Below are 17,944 nucleotides of genomic sequence, written 5' to 3'. Positions count from 1 at the left end.
CGCTTGTTAGTGACGTCATATTGATGAAAATTCTCATTATTATTTATTGTTAGAGATGCATATAAGACTGTAAGTGATATATTGCTCTACCATGTAAATAATTAAGTCTGTACATACATTAAAAATCACTAAGCTGGTATAATTTTATTTGCATTAAGTAATATAAGAATTTATTGTGTGAAATGCAATTTATACAGTTCCTATCAAGGTTTTAAAAGCTTCCCGTAATTGTTTATAGCTAAGTGCCAAAGCAAACTACACTTACAAGAGTTTTGACTATGACAAAAGAGTTGTCTGGTAGGTAGAATTTTCTAACGCCACTTATTGTTATGCTGCTTTGACACTGCAGTTAGTTTACAAAGAGTGCAAGCGTTTGCATTATTTTAATCCTTGTAGCTATTTACTCATCTCTTTGAATCAGCGTTCATTTTTAACGTCTCTACGATTGTGTTAGGAGTATTGAATAATCATGTGGTGCTCTACTAGTGGTTATGGGAGTGATACTGCTGTTGAATTTATTGAGCCACGCAAAAATCAAATGTGTTCTCGCTGTAGTGAACATACTGTTTACTCGAGCTTGTTGCCTTGCCTTCATTCATTCTGTAAGTTTTGTTTAAATCAGCTTGCACACGATCGTTCATGGAATTTTTCAGAATTTATTGTTTGCCCAAGTTGTCATAAAAATGCATCTTTGCAAGAAGATTTTATCCCTGAGATAGCTAATGTTCAAGCAACCTTCCTTAACCACATGCTTAAACACCATCCATCCTTTAACACCATCATTAATCTGGTTGATGACTTTAGTGCCTATTCTTCTCCTGTTGATGAGCCTAGTTCATTATGTACATCTTGTGATGAAGGTAATAAAACAGTTGCACGTTGTAAAGATTGCAATGAAGTTCTTTGCGAGAATTGTGTCAGAGCTCATCAGCGGGTTCGTTTAACAAAAGATCATGTTATTGATACATTTTCGGCAAATTCTCCCGATTACCAGTTACCTGTCAGCTCATTACCAACAATTAAACAGTCAAATTTTTGTGATCTGCATCCCTCAAAAGTCCTCCGCCTGTATTGCGAGTTATGCAGGGAACCTTTATGCAATGAATGCATCATGGATGTCAATCATTCTGGGCACTCAATGAGCTATTTACAAGATGCAGTTGCTGATTGCAGGAAAGCAACTTTAACTTTGTTGGAAGAAGCAGCAAATAATAAAATTAGCTTAGAGGAAAGCATCCAAAGAAGTCAAAGATTGTCTGATGATGTTGAGCTTAAAATACAAAATGTTGCTACTGAAATCAGAACAACTGTTCGAAGACACGTGTCTGTTTTAGAGGAAAGGGAGCGAGAACTATTACGCCAACTGGAAAAGATAAGGCAAATTAAAGGTAGAGCAATTTTATTACAGACTAAAGATTTAAAGTCTCTTTTGAAGGAAATGTCACGAATAATAGAATTTATTCAACATGTATTAGACTCTGGTAGTGATATTGATATTTTAAAAGCAAAAGAAAAGTGCTTATTAGAAATAAGTGAATTAAGACAACGACGTAGTAATATGCAGTTTAATGAAGATGACAACGTAATATTTACGCAGCCTGACAATGCTCTGTTGGGTGCCATTAGTACCCTTGGGTTTCTAAGCACATCAGGATTTGGTCCTAATTCTGTTGCTGCTGGTGAAGGTCTCCAACAAGCCCTTTGTGGTCACCAGTCAACATTTTTGGTCCAAGTAAAAGATTATTTGGGTGAGCTTCAAGTAGTTGGAGGTGATATCTTGAGTGTGAATGTCCAGTCACCTGATGGCACTAATTGCAAAGCACATGTCATTGATCGCCAAAATGGTACCTATGCTATCTGCTATGCCCCAGAAGTTGTTGGCCAACATGTAATATCTGTTTTATTACGTGGGATGCATATTCAACAGAGTCCTTTCCACGTTAATGTTCGTATGGGACGCAATTATAGCCAAGTTGGAAAAGTCTTGCTTTCTTTTGGTGGTGAAGGAGATAGTGATGGAAAACTTTGCAGGCCATGGGGAGTTTGTACTGACAAAAGTGGAAATATTATTGTAGCTGATCGAAGCAATAACAGAGTACAAATTTTTAATCCTGATGGTACCTTCAAATTTAAATTTGGTTCTCCAGGTCAAAGACCAGGGCAATTTGATAGACCTGCTGGTGTTACAACTGATCATCTAAATAGAATTATTGTTGCAGATAAAGATAATCATCGAATTCAGATTTTTGATGGAGACGGGAATTTTATTCTTAAGTTTGGAGAAAGGGGAAGTAAGAATGGACAATTCAATTATCCATGGGATGTTGCTGTTAATGCTGAAGGGCACATCTTGGTATCAGACACTAGAAATCATAGATTACAACTTTTTGGATCTGATGGATCTTTTATTAACAAGTATGGTTTTGATGGTGGTCTGTGGAAGCAATTTGATTCTCCTCGTGGAGTGAGTTTTACATCAGATGGTCATATGGTTGTAACTGACTTTAATAATCACCGTATTCTTGTGGTTCATCCAAATTTTCAATCGGCAAGATTTTTAGGGCAAGAAGGTTCAAACAATGGTCATTTCTTAAGACCTCAAGGAGTAGCTGTTGATCCAGAAGGGCATATTATTGTTGCAGATTCAAGGAATCATCGCATTCAAATTTTCCATCCAAATGGACATTTTCTCTGTAAGTTTGGAACATATGGAGTGGGACCTGATCAGATGGATAGACCTTCAGGTGTATGCGTTTCTCCTGAAGGCTATATTATTATAGTGGATTTTGGTAACAATAGAATTCAAGTATTTTAAGAAGTTTTGTATCAAGATGCTCTGATACCTATAACTGATGACCTCTGTAGCATTATATAGCTCAGGGAATGGGTCTTCAAAGCATTAAAATATTTTAGAGGTGCTTAGTTTAATAAGTTCCTTTTTAACTTTTTTTATAGCGTGTGATAAGATTTTATACCTCGCTACTAAAGTCATTTCATGACAATTTTCTTCTACCTCAAATTAAAGGAATTATAATTTTTTCTTTGAAAATTTTACTGCATTGCTGCATAGCAGTTGCAATTTGTTATTTTCGTTACTTTAGTTTTCTAATTTTACTGTACTCTTTAAGCATTTACTATTAATCGTGCATTTATGTCGACGAATTTTCATTAAAATGAAGTGGAGTTTTGACATGAAAATTGTCATAAATGTGACTAAAATTTTGCAAATGGTACATGTTCCTAAATTGAAGCACTTAAAAGTGTGTGAAGCAAAATGTTTAAATTTGTCTTGTGATCGAGTGTAGAGTATATATATTTATTTATGCTGATAGTTTAGTCATATCTGCTTTAAAACTAAATGTAACTACAGTAACATTAGTTTGTTTTTAAGAACAATTTGACATATGATATTAGAAAGTAGCAGTTTGCTAAATGTTATCTGATCAATTATGAAATCTGCAAAGTAATATCTACCATATTTTGTTTTATTGCTGATATTGAATTAAATTTAAATTTATTTTGAATAAAACTTCTTTTTTTTTTCTTTTAAGAATTGTATAATTCAGGGCCGTAGCTATAAAGTGAAATATAGGATGAATAAACCAGTCCCCGAAACAAAATTTACCAAAAGAACCTGCCAATAAATTTTTAAATAAGTTTTTAATATTTTCATTTTAAAGTGTGGACAATATACAAAGTGAAATTAAAAGTTTGTCTACTTTATTTCATTTTAACTTTTTAGAATGCTAAGCTTTACAATTGTCCCTATAGCAATAAAAAAAATTTTGAGTTGCTCTAATTGTTATAAAGTATTGCTCTTTATTTCAAAATATTTTTTTTTTTTAAAGACTTTATTAGGATAAATTATTCAAACAATTAGGGAAGATATGGTGATAATGAATTAGAATATAATTTATAAAAGTTAGTATAACTGACTGGTTATAATAATTTTCTTGTGAATAAAAGAACCTGATATAAAGTATCGCGAATTTTATATGTTGGTGAGTGCAAACTTTACCCAAGAAATAGTTTTTAATTAACTTTTTTATCTTAAGTTGAGAATAAATCACTAACTACTCTATAAAATTTTGCAATCTTTGCCTTAGCTAAGAAATGTTAATATTTATATTTCCATATTTTAAATACACTTGATTATTTTAACCTTTTACTAAATAAAATCCTGGCTGCGGTCCTGGCATAATTATTTGTTACAACTTATTCATATGAATGAGATATGTCTAAAATATTTGTTTTTAAAGTTTATTTAGATTTGTTGAACTATTTGAATATTATTTATAAAGGTGCATCTAAAGTATCGATTATATGTACCTGCAATGATTTTAAATATTCAGTCTTCAGCTTTTGTGTTTTTTTTTCCCGGTGTAGTACCATTTGAAAGTTTTGTGATATTAAATTACATAATTAAGATTTAGTTTAATAAAATATTTTATGCATAATTCCATTTAAGTCACTTTTAGAATTCATTAACCAATAATATCAATATTTAAAAACTATAATTAGAATTTTTGTTTGCTTTAGTTATTTATTAGGTTTATAGTTTATTTTTTTAATTTAGTTATCTTTCTATAAGTATATTTACTGTCAATAACTTAAAACTTATTACTTTTTTTAATATAAACTTTTAATGTTATTTTTGTTCTGTGTTTTAGCCAAGAACAGAATTCTTCTAGTGAGTATTGTTACTAGAATGAAATTAGTTTATGTGATAATTTTTGTTGCTGAATTCATTTTAGCAATAAATCTTTTTTTCTCTAAGATATTTAAAACAGTACAAATTCTAATTCTTATTTTTGATTTAAATGTAAAATTATATTTTAATATCCTTGTTTATCTTGCCAGTAAACTTTTTATTATATTTTAATATCCTTGTAAAAATGCCAGTAAACTAAGTCGAATTTAGATAGCTGAAATGCTTTGCTTTCATATCAATGCATATTAAATTATAATTGAATGTTACTTACTACAAAATTTAGCATACAGGTAGGGTTATAGTAAACAAATTATTGATTTAAATAAACTTATGTAAAATTATTTTACTTTTAAAATAATGTGATTCATATTTTTAAAGCTAGATTTCTAACATAAAGATATGTTTCATGGAAGATAAATTGGTTTTGTAGCTATGTTCTTTTAATTTTTTTTTAAGGAATTACAATATTCCTAGATTGTCTTGACTGAATGGTTTTTCTTTTGAGTGTGCCTCTCATAGGATTTTGCCAGCATTATACATGTATTTAAGAGAAACTCTATCAGTCCGAATTGATTATATTTTAGATTAGTTATTTAGGTTTGTGTAACAATATTCATTTTAAATGACAAATTATCAGTTATGTTGGTATAAATTATCGCAGAAAGAGAGTTTTCTGATTTGAAAGTAGTGCTATCCTAGTGATTAATTCATAGTTTTAAAAAAAAAAATTTACAAAATTAAATTACCGATTTTGGCATGAAAGAAGTAAATTATGTCCTTCTAATAAATTATTTTTAATCGGTCATACTCTTCTATTTTAAATAAATGACCCAGAATATCTCTTGGAATGGGATAATTTCTGGTCACCTATTGGGTAATTGCTGTTCACTTACAAATTTAATATAAATATTTTTTTCTTTTTATTTGCTACTTCAATTTATTAAACCAATAAAGCTTATTTTCATCATATGTAGACATTAATAATATTATGTTTATAGAGTTTATAACAATATTTTTGAACTAAATATAAATTTATTCACATTCAGCAAAACTTTAGCCTAGGTATTTTTTGTGCATTTTGTATACATATCTCTGGCTTCCCTGTCTATTGTGATTTAATCTACACCTTTTAAAGTAATTGGCCCATAAAAGAATGGAACAAATGTTTACTGTCAGTATTTCACCTACAGGGTTGGAACAGCTGCGCAATTGCTCCAAAGGGAAACTTCTCCTAAATGCTGTTTTTTTCTTTTTTTCCTTCTAAAAGTAGAACAAATGCTAATTGTCATTATTCAACCTACAGGTTGGAACTGCAGTGCAAAATTCTTCAAAGTGAAACTTTTGCTTCTCCTACATGCCCCCCCCCCTCTGCCAAATTGCACTTAACTGCTTCTGAACTCTAATACTATTAATTGTGCAAAAGGTAAACTTTGGCAAAAAATCGGGTATCACAACATCAAATCAAACTTAGTAAACTATCAATACATGACAACTTTTTTCTCAACTTTTTTGTGACAAAAAGACCTAAAATTTGAAGTATGTGTGTCACAGTAGCATTGTATTTAAAATATTGGAATTTTAAAAAAATAGTAGAAATAATCATAAAAAATGTGGTATATAATCTAGAGTGGTTTTTGCATAAGTCATTAACAAATTATTACTCAAAACAAATTTGCATGTAATAACAATTAATAATATCGTAATTTTAAAAAATCACATGTAGAAAAACTATAAGAAAATGACGTAGATTAACAATGACTCAGCACATAATTAGTGCTTTTAAAATATCAGAATTTGAAAAACTTTATCAAAGTGTGAGAAGAAATTGTAAATTACCACCGAAAACAATCATATGACGTGTATTTAAGATTAAATTGCTGCGAAACAAATGCATCAGAAAGGGAAAATTTGAATTTAAAATTTGTGTGTTTAATAATAAATATATTGGAAAATAAAATATTAAATATAAAATATTGGAATTTGAAAAACCCTGCAGGAATGGCCAGAAGTAACTATGTGCTGTAAATGCTATCCAAAAACCATGGGAATTTACTTTGAAATCATCTAGAATTAAGTTTTTTCCCTCCCTCTTCAATATAGTGTGATGCATAATCAAGATCTTAGAGTAGGTAATGAGAAAAAATTTTCATCAAATGAGCAAACAAGGCTATGCGTGCCACAAACTAAAACAGTTAATATAGCCAAATATAAAAATTATTGGTTCCAAAAATCACATTTATTTGCTCCAAAAACACATTTTTTCTGCACCAAAATAGCTGCTGTTTCATTTTTGTATACAATTTTGACCTGTATAATTTACCTGCTCTTTCCAAGAATGCTCTTCACTCCTTGTTGCTCTGGTGACTTATTTCAACTGAAAAGAGAACTATTTAAAACTTAGTTATGAGAATGATCTTGGTTAAAATGTATCCTTCCCTAGGCCAGTATTATTTTATAGAAATTTATTTAAGATTTAAATTTTTTTTAGACTATATAAATATTGATCTTATAATTGAATCAATGATTTTAATGTTCAGAGTAATGTATTCTAATGTTCGAATAGTTCAGGGTATCTCTTTGATATTTTTTTTTTTTTTGAGAATTTTTCCAAGTATATTAAAAAGTTGTGACCAGGAGTTGCTTTGAAAGTTTATTGACCAGAAATTATCCAGGTAACATTGCTTTTTTTTTTTCATATACCTAATGTTTTTTTAGATTTTAGAAGTATATGTGATCTTTATTTTTTGTTCTCGATTTTTTAGAAAGTTATTTGGATTAACATCTCATTTTATATAGTTTAAAATATGATTAATGTGTTGTAATAGATTTATTAAAATCTATTGCCAGTGTTATAAAACTGAAATAACTCGTACCTCTTTTTATAAATGCAACAGACCAATAGCAGAACCACCTTATTTATCTGCAACATGCAAGGAAAAATTCTAAAATTTATCACATTTGTATTCAAATGATGTACTTACTAAGTTCACCAATATTCAAAGGCAATGTCCAATACAACAATGCATGATAAAGTATCTACGCTACTAAAAAATGTCCTTTATTAACTGAAGTTTAATTAAAGAAGATGAAAAACTAGCTATTGCATGAAAGGCCAATTTATTTTAGTTTTACTTAACTTTGCTTTATGTTTGTGTATAAAGCAAAAATAAGTTGGCAGTACTCTTAATTTTTAAAACTGGTACATACCTTCATCCGGTTTCAGTTGGTACTCTACTTTTAAAGCGATAGATATTCATGATCCAGTTTGACAGTCTCAATATATTTAGCATTACATTTTTAATTATGAAATATTTTTATATTTGGAACTGATCTGTTATGCGTTTGCGACAGTTGTTTGCTGATTTTTTTTCTCGCCAACCACTTTTAACACATTTCTATTAATGCCACTTTCATCACGTGCAGAACGTAGACTATTGCAATCCTAAAAAATTCAAAATTTTCTATGTATAATTCTCATTTTTTAACACAAAATATACATTAAAAACAGCAGATCTATATCTATTTTCTTCTGAGTCAATAGTTTTGTTACCTGCTGCAAATTTCATGAAAAATTTCTCAATAGACGCACACAAAACTATTATTTTACAAACTAAACTTTTTTTGTTGTATCTCTTCTGCAATATGTAAGCTCAAAACTATTATTTAATGAAACAGGATTATAAAAAAATGCAATATGAAACTCATTAAAGTTACTAATAAAATGTGATACCTATTTCTTTTCTTCAAAATCATTGAAATTATCATAGAGACTTAAGACTTTAATCATAGTCTTAACAGATGCACTTCAATGAAAAATTGACTTCATGTCATATTAAATCTTTTCTTATTCAACGAATTTACTTATTAATGCATAACGCAGCTATGTCAATCTTCTCAGGCTCTATTTAAACAAATGAGCTTTAAACCAAGCTGGTGGATTTTACATTTCACTTAAAACCAATTCTGTGCAAAACTTCAAAATTGTTTTAAACATTCTTAATTTATCCTGGCAGTGTAGATGATTGAAGAAATCCAGGCAACCCCAAATAACATATGTCATCAAACCTAAAATAAACACAGGTGACGATTTTGCACATGCTTGTCTCTTTAAAGCTTATACGAAAATCTACTAATCAGAGCAATCCGGCAATTCCTTAACCTTAAATAACGGTGTAGTGGATTGCATACAATCGCACTTAAACTTAACAATCACAAGTACAATCTAGTCTACACAGGCAGTTATCGCTAATGTTTTCAAGAAAAAAAATTTATTCTTAGGAGGTGGCTGTTGGTTGAGCAAGAGATTTTTTGATGTTTGATGACAAGGTCTTTTGGACTTGGTGTAGGCTTTCCTACACCTGGGGGATGAGTAACAACAACAGAAAAATGTTTGCAAAAACTGGCGTAGATTCATAAAAAATATTTTAATTTTTTCAATTCTAATAATTTAAGATATTATAAGAGTATCTTGACCATTTTAACAAAACTTCTCGGTCTAGGCGTCATTTTCTGAGGTTTATTTTTCTCACTTGATACTTATTAAAAAACAGTCTTTGTTATAAGTTCTTCCTTAAAATTAAGTAAACTTAAAACTGTTAATAACTATAACGAAAATAAATACCTGAAAGTCATAGTAAACATACATTTAATGTATGTTTAATATTAAGTAATTAAATATGAGATTTTGCCATCTTACTAGTTTTTAAGTGTTAAAATGTTTTTAAAATCTATGCCATTATCTACTTATGCTGGTAGATCACTGATAGCTCGAAAAATATTGTTTTGAATATTTATGTTTTTCTTTGACTTAAACTGATATTTTCTAGACCAGCATGTTATTGTGGTCCTATTTCATATAACTCTATTTTATGCATTTGAAAAACATTACTCAAATCTTGTTCAAAAGTTTTTCTTTGTTTCTGTTTTATTTTTACTTTTTAAAGTTATAAATTAACACTTTTAGTGCTATTAGCTTAAAATATTATGCTAGTCAACTCAGTAAAATTGAAGATAATTTATCTTGGAAAATTTATTTTCCTGAAGGAAAATCAAATTTAGTTTATTTTTAAATGTGTGTATCAACTACTGCAACTTATCTTCAAATAACTTTAAACGAATTTAAAAATATTGCTATTCTAATACTGTTTAAAAGTATTTATTAATTTTCTACCAAGTGGACTTGATGTTAGAATTTTTTTCTTTCTCATATGAAATATCTTTTTATTTGACTATATGTATATTAATAGCTGAAGACTAACTATGAAAATCATTATCTTTATTTTTTGTTTTTCCATCTCTTTTTTTTTTTTTTTTTTTAGTGAGTTAAGAAAAAAATTATATTATTATTTTTTCATACGAAATCTAAAATATTAGTCTTAAATTTCATTTTTGTTTTCAATTTTAAACATAGATTTCATAATCTCTATCACCAAAGGTTTCATTAATAAGTAGGATGCTCAAACCTATATCTTTCTCAAAAGGTTAAGCTTTTTGATTCACTGTGATAGTTTTTCAAAAGACTGGATACTGAACATGCAGATGTATATTTCTTTTCAGTCTTCTTGAATTTGTTCATAACTAAAACAAGCCAGGGTGAGGCTTAAACTGCACCAATCAAAATAGCTTTAGATATTTTATATTCTCCCCTATGCTCTTTTAAATGTGTCTAATCTTTGCATTTTCATCTATGTTTCTGTCTTATGTGTTTGAGCCAAAGTTGCAATTTGGTTCTCTAACTGCCTGGAATCAAAAGTTCAAAACTATACCAGATATACATTTTAATCAATCTGAATTGTATACGTATTTTGGATATTACTTTGTGTCTTTTCTAATTAGTGAAATTAGCACTTGTCAAAATATAGGAATCTATACATTTTGTTTTGAATCAAAGATGGATTTATAATTGAATCAATGTGGATATTATTTTGAAACAAGTTCCCATTCCTACTTTAATTCGTAACTCCATCTTTGATAAGATGTCTAAAGTTACCTTATAAAGTACTTTAGGCCTTCTTGTTTATATGTATGTATAATATATGTATGTATAATATATATATTATATGTATGTATAATAATATGTCTATGCATATATTGTTTAAATACAGGTTAAACCAATTTTTTAGTGATTGTGTGTTTTGTTATACATGTAAAATAAATGTTTAGTGTTGTATAACTCACTCATACAATGGTTTTGAACCTATTTCGTGTAAGTTATCTTACTGCTAAATGTTCCTATTACTGTAAGTGATTTGTGAGTGATGGATATGGTTTTATTCCCTGTATTTTTTAGTCATTTTCTCAGGGATTCAGTAATTTATATTGTTTTGGGTAATTTTATATTTTTATTTTTAAATGTTCATTTTTTTATAAATTTAAATAGAATATATTTCAATTTTATGTTATGTTTTTTTTTCAATGCAATTTTTTAAGCCTTGGGTTTCAAAAACTTAAATTTACTTATTTCACTATAGTTATTTTTTTAATATGTTTAGACTTTTAACTAGTTTTTATCATCATATCCTCATTTAATGAGGAAAACTATGTTAGAAGTATACACACAAAGCTTAAACTATTTTACATAGTCATTGATTATAAAACATTAATGAATGACTTACAAGGACTTTGTCATATCATTCTGCCGTTAATATGTAACATAATCAAAGATTGTAAGGTGTAATATGTTTTAAACATAAATATTGTATTTCTCAGCTCAAAGTCAACCTTAGTGTTAAATGCCACCTAAGAGAGGGCTTTTACTTTTAATGCTGCATTATTTTCCAGGAAATATATGAAGCCTTTATAAATATACATTGTTCCTATAAATGTGATTACTAAAAAATATTCTTTGTCAGTTGCCTTGATAGTATGAGATAATAGTGAATTCATTCGAATGTAAATATCTTTTACATGATATCAAAGAAAAATGAACAATTGCAAATATCAAAATAAATCAGAAATTATGGTTTAAGAATCTTGTAAGAAATTAAACATTTTATACTGATTGCTATGAACTGCTTGATTGGAATATAGGCAAAATAAATAAAATTTTTAATGTTTTTGAAAAAAATGTATCTTGTTTTGTACAACAAAATTGTATCATTGTTTAGTACAACCAAAATATTTTGTTATAAGTACCAAAGTATTAAGACTTATTTCAATATTTTAGAATAGAATGAACAAAATGATTCTAACACCTCATTTTTTAAAAATGCTAGTAAAAATGTATCTGTTATAAATCTATTAACAGAAATTCTGATGAATACATATGTGCATCATCTAAATATTTAGTTATACTGTTTCATTTTCATATTTTTAGTTATGATGTGAATGCACTTAGTTAGCTTTATTTGAAAAATTGTTTAGTATTCATTATAGTTAGAAAGAGTAAAATCTAGTCAATTAAATGTTTAAATTTTCTTATGCATTTTTACTATTTTAGAGAAAAATATTTTTTTTTTTTTTTTTTTGCAAATTGCTAGATGGTGATTATCTGTTTCTAATCTGGATGCTTCTTTACTTAAAACAATTTTTGGAACCATGCGATAAATGTACTTTTTTGTATACTCGGCTGGATTCGAGTAAAGTTTCTCAAGTTAAGCCTGACTAAAAGCTAAGATCAATCCAAATGATATATTTCATGAGATGATTGTAAGATTAATGGCCTTGCAGTTCAAAACTTAAATGATTTTATGTGTAATATCAATGCTTCTTGTCCAAGTTTCAAAGTCATACTGTTGAATTAGTAATTGAAAAGTTTGTTTAAATATGAAAACTATAATCACTTTTGCATAGCAAAAAAAAGCATTCACACAACAGCCCGTTGTGGGCCAGGGGTCATGGAGGTTAAGGCTCAACAATTTTGTGACCAACGGCATGATTGTGTCAATGACGCCAGCACTGTGCATGGGCCACCTTTACTTCCCAGATAGGCTGGTACCCATCACTCTAAAGCTGGGTGGGCTTCAAGCCGCCACTGGGGATCGAACCAAAGTTCTTTAAAATGAACAGTTCAGTGCCTTAACCACTGAGCCATCGCGGCTCAATCACTTTTGCATAAATCTGGAGATTGGCACAAAATAGTGACAATTTGCTGAATTACTTTGGTATGTATTCGAGTAATTAACATCTGCTGAGAAATTGAAAGCTTCCTTATGTGAATTCAGTATTTAAATATAATTTTAGATGAATAATATATTGCTATTTCAATTTAGATTGTTCGATTATTGCAATAAGATTAAGGGCCATTTCATGGTGGCAAGCACACACTAAAATCTGAAAGATTTTACTACAAATATCTTCAGGCAAACCTATGGCTGACACTTCGGATATTTTTAAGTATACTGCAAAAAGAATCTCACGTGATGCACTAAGAATAGCTTTAAGAAAACTCAGGATTAAGTTATATTTTCAGTCAGTTTTGCAAATATTTCAGTTAATTCTTCAATATTATTTTTAGTCCATGATAAATATTCTGGTATTCTCAAAAACTCAAGAATGAGCAATCAATGTTATGAAATCATGCACGATGACTTGCGTGATTTTAGGTGAACCTGATTGATCGCTTTAGCATGACATATGTATTAATTGTAGTGATTGAACACATTTGAAATTTCTACTCGTAGAATGGCCTTTAGCATTACTTTATAATTGATTCATAAGTCCTGTGATAGCATTTGTGTAAAGTTAAAAATTGTAGTCTTATAATTAATGGTCTTTTAAGGCTAAAAGTTGGTTGGTGTTAGAATTGTTTTGTCTATTTTTTTGTATTGAATGATTATCTACTTTTTGTGCTATATGATCATTTTCTCATAAAAATTTTTATTTTGTGTGTCATACTTAGTCTAATCAAAAAAAAAAAAAATGTTTAATTTCTCTCATTTGTTATAGGAAATAAATATTTCCATACATTAACATTTCTTGAAATTGTTATTGCCTTATTTAAAAGTGTATTTTCTGCTTACAATGTATGTCATCGAATCTGATTTTCTAATTGATAAATCATTATGAAAACTTAGGGTAACAAAAACATATTTCGTTTTAGTTATATTAACATGTATAATACATATATTTTACAAGTTTTTGTGATCTATTTACGCCACTTGTATAATTCCATCATGTGTTATATGCAGTTGAACTTCTTTTGCTTACTCCTTAGGGTTGTGATTTCTTTTTAGTGGTACACATCTACAGAAGTCTGAAAGATGTGTGTAAAATTATTGTTGGAGAAACAAAAAATAATACCCAAGAATAAAAGTAAGTCACCAGAATAAAATGTAAACTCAGAAATTAAGGCTTAAAATACAGCATTACTATATATGTAGAGGGGGACAAAAGATTTGAAAAATAACTCATAAATTTGCAGAAGAATAAAAAACAAAAGTGATTTGGAACACACTGCTCTAAGGAGCAAAAAAAAAAATTTCATTTCTTATTAAAATGCCTGACTTAATATATATTGAAAAGGCTTTGAATTGCTTTGTTTCAATCATGCAAAGTTACAACAATATATAAGGATTACTTAATATTTCAAATCGTTAAAATTATCAAATTTATGTTTTTATCATAAACTATGTTTAAATTTAATATGGCCACTAAATTTTTCCTACTAAATTTTTTATATTATTTAGACTAACACTGTGAAATATTACCAATGACATGTAGAATTTAAGTTTTTTTTTTTTTTTTTAATGTCTTAAAACATGGTGTTCTTCAATTATTTTTTCATATAGATAATTAGCTTTTACTTTACATTATGTTTGTATTAGTATAGTGTATTAATATTTAGAAAGAATGATTATTCATTAATGTCTTGGATGACATTTTTAGTTAATACATCTTATATTTCCATGGTGAACAGCTTTGTCATAACTTAAAACCCACATATATCAAACTATGTGCATTCTTTAGAGGTTTCAGTTATCCTAAAGAGTTACATATTTTTAGATGTATATATGTGTATATAATTTTTTAGATTATCTCTTTTTATATTAAATGGATTTCATGCCTTAGAGATTTTTAAAGTTATTAAATCTTTATTTTGTTAAAATGCATAATTTTTATAACTGATAGTTGGCTTCTTAAAGCAGAAAGAGGAGAAAAAAAATATGAAACTTTTTTTATGCTCTCTTTGTATATTATATAGTAAAAGATTATTTAACTTAAATAAAATATATATATAATACTAAAAAAATGCATGCTAAACTCATAACATTAGTTATATTTAAGTGCTTAAATATACGTATTCTTCTGTTCTGTAAGAGAGTATCATCCTTTTATACAAAAGCATTATGCCAATAAACACAGGATATAGGATTCACACCTAACAACTGTCAACAGCATATTTTTATCACCTTGTGAAATGTTATATTTAAGCTTGCTTAGAACTGTTAAATTATTTTATTATTGTAGAACGATTTTACTTTTTGGGCTAACTACTAAAACTCTTTAATATGGTGCATCTTAACTGCTCTTTTTGTTTTTACTTTTACTGTTGTAAACCAAAAAAGAACATTATCTCTTTCCAAAGCATTGAAATATCCTTTAATTATTCTGAGCCAGTTTAGATAACTTTGTTCTCTTTGCATGCAATAAAAGTGTTTCTTAAAAATACATACAAAAACCGAGAGTGGATATAATGAAAATAGTCAGCTGTAAACACAGGATTTGGATGATGTAAATATTGACTTAAATATAAGTATTTAAACAAGTAAAAATTGTATATAGCTCTCTCTAATGCAAGTGCGTATGAGGTGAGACAAATTAATGCTAATTAATTTGCAAATTTAGTATAGATTTATTGTTTACATAAAATTTACAAAACATTTATGCACTACTAGAAAACCTGTCTATAGTGTCAAATTTACATTAGATATTTTGCACACTTTAATCAGTATTTCACAGATTAAAAATTAGTCACAAATGTACTAGTAAAGTAGACCCTATTGCCATTTTTAATGTAAAATAATCTGGATGGCAATTTATTTTTAGAAATGTTGTTCACAATAGGTCTATAGAATTCAGTTTTAGAAACTTCTCATTTATTTTTTTAATGATACAAGAATTAAGTTAAATTAATAGTCTTTTTATTTGTAACCAAATAAATATAATAAATACTACATATTCAAAATCATAACTGTAATTCTTATTTTTTGATTTAATCTAAATTGTGGAAGTAATTTATAAATTTTTTTTAATTAGAATCATTTAAAATTATTATTTTACATCAACTTTAATTATAAGAAACAATCATTTTGTATTATCAACTGAACATTTTTTATAAATAATCATTTACAAATTAAACTATTTTTTTTCTCCCTTGAATGCTGTTAGCCATGGAAATAGTAGAAAATATATCACCAATATAATTTATAACAATTATTTCATAGTTTAACAATTGATTATCAATTTCTTTTTGATTTTAAATCCTAGTTTTACTTTTCATTAACTGTTATTTTTTTTTTTAATCTTGTTGCATTTCAGAATTGAGTATGTGTATACAATATGCATATAATACATTTACAATGCACATTAAGCAAAAAAAAAACTTTAGATATATTAAAAGTTTTTAAAAAACTTAACATATATTTAAATATCCTAAAATTTTTCCAAAATTAGATATAACTGTTTGAAGACTGTTTAGATAGTAAATATTAATAAAATAAACAAATTTTGTCAATTTTAATTTTTTTTATTTTAATGAAATAAAAACATCAATTTCTTAACCTTGAATTCTACATGTTTGTGACTTCTAAGATGCCAACTGCTCACTAGCGTGAAAAGATTTTATTCAATGGTAGAGATTTAAAATCTTGCATTATTTGTTTTAATTTCGAATAAACATTAAGTGGCGCACCATAAAATAATTGGAAGAAAGTTATATTTTATATGAACTTATGAATTATTTATATAGCAGTGGGCAAAATAACTCTTAATCAAATTTTACTACCACAAAGCACAGCAAGTTATCATCTCTGTGGCTGTTAAAATTCTGTTTTGTTTTCATTTTGTAATATGTGTTGCCTTTTTATTTCTAAGTAATATTCTGATATTATGCTTTTATCCCACTATGTTTTTATTTTAACCAAGCTTGTAATTGTATTTCTCAAAAATTAGATTGTGACCTAAACAATCAAATGAGACAAAATCAAAAGCAAATAGCTCAACTGCTGTAGTCTTATCTGTAAGTTTTCACAATGTTTTTATTTGTATTTTCATTCACAAATTTAATTTTGTTAGTTTTAATATTTTTCTTAAAGAAAGGATTCTTTATCAAAAATTTAGTTATCTGCAAGTGTGTTGTAGTCATTTTTTGAAGGAAAAAAAATTATTTTATAATTTGCAAGTTATATGATTTAGTTTTATTATTTAGCCTTATTCAAAAATAAATATAACTGTTGAAAGTGCTATCATATTGTTCTATTTGATTCTTCCAAGAATTGTTGACTCTGTCCTTACAATTTTAATAGGTAGGCAGTTCCTAGGCTTTACACGTCCAGCCTCCTTAAAATAAATTCTAAACTAATGGTGACAGTTCCTATGCAATTGTGAAATATTTTGAAATTTAGCAAACGTTTGTGGTAACTGTGCAGTTTTAAAGGCCAAGTATACCATTCTAAAAGTGCTCTTGTGATTAAACAAATGGATGCACACATCCAATGATAGTAAACTATTTTGTTGTCTTGCTTGAATAAAAGGTTTAAGTTATATTTTTTAGTCTTTTCTTTTTAAATTTTAACTATACAGCTTTTGTGCACTATTAGCACAAGCACTATCGGCTTCCTTTTGGCTGGTATATTTTGCACAAACTTTACTTGATGTAAATATGTGATAATCCATACTATTGCTTGTCTTAAAGAAATAAATTTAAAACTATCCAATCTATGTGTAAGAGATTATTTCTGTTCAAAATTTTATGTTCCAGAAATAATCATTTTAGTTTTCTGAAAGTGACCTGTATTGTCAAGAAATGTGACAGCTTATTTTGTAGCCAAAAATTATGTGGTTGTGCAATTACATTTTTTCCATGTGTATGTTCTTATATTTAGTCATATTTTTGTAGGAATATAATAATGTGAATTATGTAAATCTTGGATTAGTTGTTAATATTTTGAAAACTTTTTTTTTATTGTGTTACACTCAGTTTTGTTTATCTGTGAAAGTCATCTGAGCATGTGATTGTGCATACTAAAAACAAATTGTATTTCATTAGAAATAAAGATTAAGGTCATTATCAAA

General features: G+C 27.8%; 1 protein-coding gene across 1 annotated transcript; it reads left to right on the top strand.

Moving 5' to 3' along the window:
* LOC107437642 (E3 ubiquitin-protein ligase TRIM71) lies at positions 1-17,944 on the top strand. Its single transcript, XM_016049721.4, has one exon. The coding sequence runs from the start codon at positions 470-472 to the stop codon at positions 2,813-2,815; it is 2,346 nt and encodes a 781-aa protein (XP_015905207.1). The 5' UTR covers positions 1-469; the 3' UTR covers positions 2,816-17,944.

Source organism: Parasteatoda tepidariorum, chromosome 11 (genome assembly GCF_982258835.1).
Source record: "Parasteatoda tepidariorum strain Cologne lab strain chromosome 11, Ptep-v5.0, whole genome shotgun sequence".
NCBI classification, from domain to species: domain Eukaryota; kingdom Metazoa; phylum Arthropoda; class Arachnida; order Araneae; family Theridiidae; genus Parasteatoda; species Parasteatoda tepidariorum.
Note: the sequence above shows the minus strand (reverse complement) of the source record. Positions and strands in the feature narration are given on the sequence as shown.

What these genes read in the sequence shown, in the direction of transcription:
- LOC107437642 (XM_016049721.4), top strand. Translation starts at nt 470, where the DNA reads ATGTGGTGCTCTACTAGTGGTTATGGGAGTGATACTGCTGTTGAATTT.